The sequence below is a fragment of the Homalodisca vitripennis genome, unplaced genomic scaffold (assembly GCF_021130785.1).
Source record: "Homalodisca vitripennis isolate AUS2020 unplaced genomic scaffold, UT_GWSS_2.1 ScUCBcl_3430;HRSCAF=8962, whole genome shotgun sequence".
Lineage (NCBI taxonomy): Eukaryota > Metazoa > Arthropoda > Insecta > Hemiptera > Cicadellidae > Homalodisca > Homalodisca vitripennis.
Genome location: NW_025779549.1, coordinates 46,766 through 55,423, shown reverse-complemented (window position 1 = coordinate 55,423; position 8,658 = coordinate 46,766). Strand labels below are relative to the sequence as shown.

At 34.5% G+C, this 8,658-nt stretch overlaps 1 protein-coding gene across 1 annotated transcript in view; it reads left to right on the top strand.

Annotated features, from left to right (window-relative positions):
• Positions 1–1,899: 1,899 nt before the first annotated feature.
• LOC124372528 (dmX-like protein 2) overlaps positions 1,900–8,658 on the top strand; it is a 52,769-nt gene continuing 46,010 nt past the window's right edge. Inside the window, 7 exon segments of the mRNA XM_046830927.1 lie at positions 1,900–2,070; positions 2,325–2,509; positions 3,008–3,126; positions 4,651–4,762; positions 7,418–7,529; positions 8,447–8,462; positions 8,464–8,615. Of these exon segments, the coding sequence (XP_046686883.1) occupies positions 1,901–2,070; positions 2,325–2,509; positions 3,008–3,126; positions 4,651–4,762; positions 7,418–7,529; positions 8,447–8,462; positions 8,464–8,615 (866 nt within the window). The 5' untranslated portion in view covers position 1,900.

The following is an 8,658-nucleotide window of genomic DNA, read 5'->3' as shown; positions in this document are numbered from 1 at the left end:
AATTTATGCTCTAAAAAGGTTGTCTAACTTATGTAATCTAACTGTATTAAAAAGTGTATTTCATGCTCACGTTCAATCGCATGTATCTTACGGAATATGTGTGTATGGAGGTACATCCAACCAAAATCTCCATAAAATTTTAATTTGCCAAAAAAGAGCTGTAAGAGCAATGTTAAATTTACATAATGATGACTCGGTACGACAACATTTCATTGATTTAAAAAATTTTAACAGTTCATAGCCTGTATATTTTAGAATGTATTATTTATGTCAAAATTAATTTAGGAAAATTTTTAACACACAATGATATTCACCATTACGACACACGTAATAAAAATAAAATAGTTTTGGATAATCATAATTTAGAATTGTTTAAGAAGAAAACCACATATAATGGTGTAAAGTTTTTAAATCTTATTCCAAAAGAAATTGGCGAAATAAATGATCAGAAAAAATTCAGGTTATTGCTAAAGAATTTCTTGCTTAAAAATGCTTTTTATACATTTGACGAATTTTATAGCCTAAGAAACAACATGCAACTTAATTGAAATTTTAAAATGTTTTCGACAATGTATTAAAGCATAGATTTAGACATTTAACTATAAGGTTTTAGGTAAAAATTATATCTGGAACATACTTAGATATAGTCTGATGAATTGTGACACTATTTATTGTATTTCAATGTACAAATATGAATAAAGATTATTTGAATTGAATTGAAAAGTCTGTTTCTTAATCTTATACATTTTGCAAACAATTAAACTTAATCTTTTCCTGGTCAAGCGCTTTCAAAAACTTTGATCACACACTAAGATTTGTGCTGCCATCTCTATACAGTTTTTAATTCTTTTAAAATTTGTATCTATTGGCAGTAATGTTTCTGCATGAACTAATTTTTACTTTGTTTTGTGCTGTCATGTAGCAGAAATATGTGCTCTATTGCCAGAAATGTGTTCATGTATTATTACAACTATTTTCAGTCTTGCGTTGCTACCTTATTTAATTATTTGCACTATTTTCAATTTGCTGCAGTTCGTGTGTGGTATAAGGCATGTTTTCATAGTATACCACTAATTTCCTTGTTAGTAAAGATTTTTCTTTAATAAGAAAAAAAATATTCCTCTATCACATAGCCTATAAGTAAGGTTTACAAAAAAAATTTTTTAACAGTTTGCGAATGCAAATGTGTACTCCCTATGGCAAAGAGTCGAGTTGCATCAGAGGAACATTTGCCAGTCGAGTTACTGAGTAAGGCTTAATCTCGTGTTTGACATAAATTGGCTAATGAACTATTTTTATAACCAGGAAATTATGAATAACATTTCCGTCCACATAAGACCTAGTTGTAAATTTTAAACATCTTGGTATTACGATGTTAGCAGTATTGTTCCCGGCCAAGAGCATGGAGGCACACAGTCTGTCGTTTGTCAACTCATCAAGCACAGAGCTCAACTACAACTTTGTGTACATCTCACATCCCCGGGCTGTCACCCCAACTCAGCTGGCGTAAAACCAGCAAGTACATGCCCAAGTGAGTCATAGCTTTCCATTAGTTTTTATGTAATTAAAACTAGTTTATACCAATAAAACTGAATAAAAATTGGCTGTAGAATAGTATTAGCACCAGCACTGCTCCTTGCAGTACTCCTAGTTGTTCTATAGAGATAGAGAGCGAGTGAGTGAGTGAGTGAGTGGAGAGTGAGAAAGCAACAGTGAGTGAGTGAGAGAGAGAGAGTGAGAAAGCAAGGGAGAGTGAGTAAGTGAGTGAGTGAGTGAGTGAGTGAGTGAGTGAGTGAGTGAGTGAGTTAGTTAGTTAGTTAGTTAACATCATACACATTGACAAGGAAGTACGATCGTGTCTTAACAATAATGCGATGTTCCAGGGGATCAGTATCCAAACATGCTGGTGACATCCTGCAAGGATAACATCTGCCGAGTGTGGGTGGAGACGGTGCTACCGGACGATGGACTGGTGAACATGCACCAGTTCGATCCCCTTGCCGCTCAGAATCCCAAGTTCCGCACGCACAGGCACAAGCACCGGTTCATGCAGCGGCTGAAGCATATGAAGTGGGTAACCTCGTAGTAAGCCATAGGTGTTATATAAAATATTTTATTTGACTCATCTTCTACTGATTTTGTTTGTAATCCATAAAGTATTTTCATGAAACACTACAGTATAAACAAGTGCGTGTTTAAAAGTGATTTACTAAACTTATTTGTGAAGAGTTGAATTTCTAAATAAACCCATCTTGGAAAATGAGTCACGATTTAACAGAAGTAAAATGTTGATTATTTTGCAAGAAGACGATGGGTTGTTGCAGAACATGTTTCCACATCAGACGGCACGCCAAGCACCAGCAGAGCCTCAACGGGGTTTATAACCAGACGATACCCACACTGCCGTCTACTTACAGTGTGCACGACTTCCATAGCTATGGCTTCCACGGGACCGGTGTTACCCCTGGTCTTCACTTCCATCTGGCCGCCAGCATCAACGCTGAGACAGGTCAGTTGTTACATTCATGTCCTTTGTATCGGATATTTCCGTAATCTCCATAATCCACACCTAGTCTTTGAGGGCTCATAACGTTAATGGCTTGAGAGGTAATGTGAAACTAAAAACATTCACAGTTAAAAATTGTATGAGCGACAATATTGTGTGGTGGTTTTACCTGGATTTGTGTGGAGGACCAAGTGCGTACTGGTGGAGGGATGCTAATTTCCATTGACTTTTGTTATTGGTTAAGATTGTAGACTCGAGTACTCCAGGTGTTTAATAATGTAATTTATGTCGAATTATAATGAAATCTTGGCTATACAATCTATTTACAGCTAAAGTGCAGAAGAAACAAGGAATGATAAAAAAATTATTCAACTGTCAGGACGTAAAAGTAATTCTTAACGTAGTGAAATTGATGTGTTATTTGTGGATATATGTAATATATTTGTATATATGTAAATGTTTTTTGAGAAAGGCATATGAAGGTATATTTTGTTGTTGTAGATATACCTCTGGTACCCAGCCTTATGACTGGAGATCCGGAGAGAGAACCCAACTTTGTCCTCCATTGGCTCAACAACAAAGAGACTGCCTTTTCTCTACAGGCTGAAAGTCTACTACAGGTCTGTTCTAGATTTTCTATGTATTATTTTGTTTAAGAATTATGCACGTAGTTAAAGCAATGTCTGTGTTTCTCACAGTGAACATAGATATGTATTTTTTTACAGTAGCCACTATAAGTTTTTGAATAAAAAATTTGTTCTTGCACAATGCTAGAGATTGGTATGCCAATAACAAATAAAATGATTCTCAGAGGGAGGATTAAAGATAGCTTGTAAAAAAAAATCAGCTTATTCTTTTAATTAGTGCAAGAAAATGACATATGCTTGGTTAGGAATTTTCTTAAATGTGTAAAAGTTGACTAGAAAACATCAACACTTTTAATCTATCCATTGTAAGTTGTTATAAAATCTTAGACAATATTTAGAACTATAAACCCCTCATGTACCAAAACCTCCCCCTCTAGGCACTGTTCAGATGTTAGCAACTTATTATAAAGATTAGCAAGTTTTGGTGCAGAAAATTTGAGATTAATATGTTTTGTATGGAACAAAACTGTGTACCTAAATTCTGGTTTCGTTTTGTACTTTTACAGATAATTTAGTGTTTTAGAGCAAAAATAGAGCAGAATGCAATTGTTCTTTTCTTCAGGTAAAATCAGGACAACAAAACCTTTTCTTATATTCACCCTTGAAAATAATAGAATATTTATAGAATTCAGTTATAACCAACGGACCGTTTCGTAGAGTTTTTAAAACCTATGAATTTAGTAATTAAGCTATTTAACTTTGAATATAATCATCAAGATATATATTCAGTATAGCGTTCACATCAATCAAATCCAATGAAAATTTGGTATTATTTGTCACACTTAATTGTGTTCTAAAACAAATTCCCTTGAAATAGGAGTTATTGTAATTAATTCTAAAATAAATAATCTTGTTCAGTTTAAAACTAGCCTGCATAAATTATTTGATTTCCCATTGTATTTAATGAATTGTAGAATATTAAAAACAGTACAAGAGGTTTATAATTTATGAATAAAATAAAATTTAGTGTACCTTTACTGGGAACAGAACACGTTCTCTCTCCAAAATGAATTTTTGAATAGAATCCTTGTAAGTGTGTAAAACTATGATGACAACACAAGTACAGTACAAATAACTTGTCTACAACTGAGACAGATAAGGCTTTGATATTTTATATACAAATTTACTCTCATTTCTTTAACACGCATGTAAACATTGATTTTTGTGTGAATACAATAATTCTTGATTCTTGATGTGTTAACCATTTAAATTTTTATTGTTGAATTGTTCTGAACTAGCCTTGTACCAGTAAAATATTTGTCCACAACTATCAGATCTTTTTTGTGCTTACTGAACCAAACATTTTCGTGGATCACAGATCTCTATTTAAGTAATCAAGATTAAATGTACACTTTTTTCAATATTTTACAAGGTGCGATTGAAAACTTGTACCATTTATTTTAAACCAAGGTTTATGATATTACTGAGCATACCTTTCAGAATAACCTAAATTAACTGACTTTGACAGTGGTTTTAACAAAGAACGTTGTATTTCAGGAATTAACTAGAAAGGTAGTAGAGAAAGAAGAAGGTCTACATTTCGAGACGAGTAACCATGATTCTTCTGACCACCATGAGACAGCAGAAGCTGCTGGGGAACGCACACCAAGTAAGCTTTCCTCCTAGTAATGGTTGGTTCTTGCGTATCTAAACTAACACGGTTACTGCGGTGCAAAGGTATCATATGTTACCATTATGCAGTGTTAAAGAGCCAGCTCTATTGGTGACCCTCTTGATTTTAAAGTCGTAAGAACAATGTTAATCCAAACCCTTTTGCACCTTAGTTTTTAATCTTAGAAGTTTGAGAGATGCCTCATTAAGAAAATATTATTGATAGCTATCCAAACGGTTTTTAGTTCTTTTAATATTTTTTATTAGTTATTCAAAAATATCAATTGTTTTTGTACATAACCTAAAAGATGTATGAACTTTTGGCATTTGGTTTTGTATTTAATTACACCTTTAAAATTAGTCATCTCCTGTAACTCTGCAATAGAATTTCTATCTGATACACATTTAATAAGTAGTCAAAATATTTGAAAATTGTACTAAAATGGTGATGTAGTTTAGTAATGTCTTGTATATTTATTTTTATAACATTAAAAAATAGGTTTTAACCTTTCCAGCGTTATTGACGCGAATCCGCGGAGGGCCACTACAAGCTCAAAACTTTATTGCCTGGATCCGCGTTTTTGCATTCTTTATTTTCTTACTGCTATGTTAGTTGAATATATTGCTGTTGGATGGTTCTAGTAGTCAAGCGACATACAGACGGGTTGCCCTGCCTCGAATTCTATTACAATGGGAGTGGCAGTGCCTTCTAATTGGCCAAGCACTGTCTAGCGGGCGTGGCCCCGCGCCTTTCACAAAGTCATTGACGGGAGCTCCCGCCAAGGCATCTAGTCAGTTAGTTAGTGAGAAGCGTCCGGTACACGCACATGTATTTCAGTTATCTTTTGTGTTTTAATTTTCTGTTGTGTCCTATTCTTTTTAAAGTAAATTATTCATATTATATACAGCAGTGTCCAGTGTTTATTTAGTGTTTTTTACCATTATTCTTACCACGTGTGCAATGGCGAATCCAGACGATTTGGAATTTGAAGAATTGGTAATTCTGAGCAATTACTTGGTCAACTCCAAACTTTTTCATATTTTACTGCGGTCATAAGGATGTTCTCAGAAAGCAAGAAACATATAAATTCAAGCCCCGCAAGGCCGTCCTACAAGTTGCTGAGCGATAAGATAGTTCAAAGTCCACGCGATAACAGTGGCTTGTGGGAGACGCGCGGAATGCCAGTTTTGACAGCCCGCCACCAAATAAAAAACACTCTTTGTCTGCTTTTGTACCTTTATAATTTTATTAGTTAATAATAAAGTATATGTTTATCTGTAAAACTGTGTTTCATTCCCCTACTTACTGAATAAATGATAAAAAAATTAGTGACAACTACACTGCTATTCTACGATATTCTCAAAAGTTAAAAATTAGCCTAGGAAATCCAAAAAAAGGGCTAAACAAATTTTATTTACTGTTAAATAACTCTAATTTGACATACAGAAACAAAAATAAATTTAACTTTACACATTGGAAATAAAAAAAAAAAAATGTAACTTAATCAAAGATCAGGTCCAATTTTTTATGACGCTTAAAGGGTTAAAATATTAGCACAACCCATTTAATTCTGCTAAACTGAGTATCTCATCTGACCATCCTTGGACCAGTAAAATATAATCTTGGTACGTTTTTCCGCTTTACAATGGTTTGATATTAGTGACAGTGCATTAGTGAAGTCTATCATACAGAGAGATAACAGTTAGACACTCTGTCTGGCCTTTTCGAGAATGAATTGAGCTGTAGACTTCAAAATTTTGTAAGGAACTTAATTCCTATGTAGACAAGATCAAGTTTGATGATGGTGTTTGTTGCGCCATGTGTTGTCCTTTATTCTATCCTTAGCAAAACCTGTCATACACAATCCAATGTACTCCTACCTTGTATATCATCACAATATGTTGTGTAGTATTTTGATACAAATGTTAGTTATAACAGAGATTCCTAAATTAGTAATTTACTGTTGATTTCAGTGTATATTGACTCAGGGCAGTGATATACATAGATAGGAGGCAAGAGCTCGGGAGCGCTTTCGAGCCCAACAACATAGAACAGCAGCATTTGAATGCTTCCCTTCTTAAGCTGGGATCAAATTCATTAACAGTCTCCCTGAAACACTAAATTTAGAAACAAATCCAAAAAAATTTAACCCAATTAAAACACTATCTGGTGTCTTTTGCTTTTTATTTCAGTTGCCAAGTTCATGGAGCCATACTTGGGATTGATATTCGCGGCAGTGTTGCAATCCTGGGGGTTGATCCCATGAATTCTGAATTTTCTTTCTTTGTATGTGTGCTTACGTGCAGCTGTGTGGAAAGTCGAATGAATGGATTTAGTTTTTAAGATAAATACTGTAAAAAATTGATATTATAGACTATTGCTTTGCAATGTAATATATATTGTCAACACAATAAAAATATTCTCTTCTATTCTATAGTAATAATTCCATAACTAATTTAGTGCAACACGAAGCATTTGACAGAATACGTACGTTATTCTTAACCACACATTACTCAGACTGAGGATTTTATTTTGTGACGTTCTTTATTGTTGGTTTTCCCCTCTGAATCTGATACGTTCTAGAATTTGTGGGTTGTTGTTGTGGCATTGTCCGAGAACACTGAATAGAACGTTTGCCTCTAATTGTTTCAGACAAGAAAACCGGGACAGGAAAGGTGTCGAAGTCGGTGTCACAGGACGAGAGCAGCGACGAGCACCAGCACGGTCAGAGCAGCTTCCCCAACAGTAGTCACCACACACTCAGGTACTCTGTCTGTCACTTCATAGTACCGGAGAAAGTTTGATGGCGGTAAAAACCTGCAGCAATGCACGGAAATAAATATAGAAAATACTAACTCCAATCAAAACACTATTATTTATGTTATGTATTTACAATTTTGGAAATTAAAAGTACGGGAATAGCATGTGTTAGTGATTGGTCATTTGTTTATTGTCAATCAGCCGATAATTAATGAAGCAGTGGATCTCCACAAATTTGAATGTCGAATTCCAGAAATTGATTCTCGAATCTCAAGCTTTGGTGAAGATTCAATGGATTTGGCTTCGACCCATCACTAATTTTAATATTGTATAATTAAACCCTTATAATCATTACTAAATCTACTTGTACCATAATTGTATTTTACAAATTGTAATGCAATTTTGATCCACAGTTGCCATAAATCGTCTTCTATCAAAGGTTACATTTTTTTTAAGTGCAATTGAAACCTTTGGAGTTAAATGAAGTCCCAGCTGAGACTTTTCAAGAATCCACTTCTATTGTGGAAATAGTGAAAAATAATAATTGGTATATAAAACTTTAGTGCTCAATTTAAATGCATATATTTACCATTCTTCTTTTACAAGTTATCTTTTCAAAAGTTTTAATAACATTACTTATGAGAATAGCTTATGGTAGCACTTACAATTCTGTTGTACAATTCCACAGACTGTGATAACATTTCTAGAAACCAGAACCACAATCAAACCATAAACCACCAAATTTATAAAATACAACTTCCGACATTGAGATTGTTAACAGAAATATTACGGAGAGCAGAACATGTTGAAATAAAACTAACAATCAGTGTTGAAAGTGGGCAGGCATTTACAAACTGCTATTGACAGTTCTTACTTGAAAATAACAGTAGTAACAGTATGACTTTGTTCCTGTTGGTGCAGCAATGCGACGTCTATCAAACTCCCTGGCGACAGACACAGCTGGACCTCCTACTGGCGGCCACATCTCTGACTCGTTGGATGCCAAGATAGAGGCCTTGCTGCGCGACTGGCACCACAACCCTGACCTGCTCTTTGCCATCCACCCCATCGACGGCAGCTTCCTCATCTGGTCAGTACCACTTGTACTCCGTGTTCTTTATTTTTGTGCCATA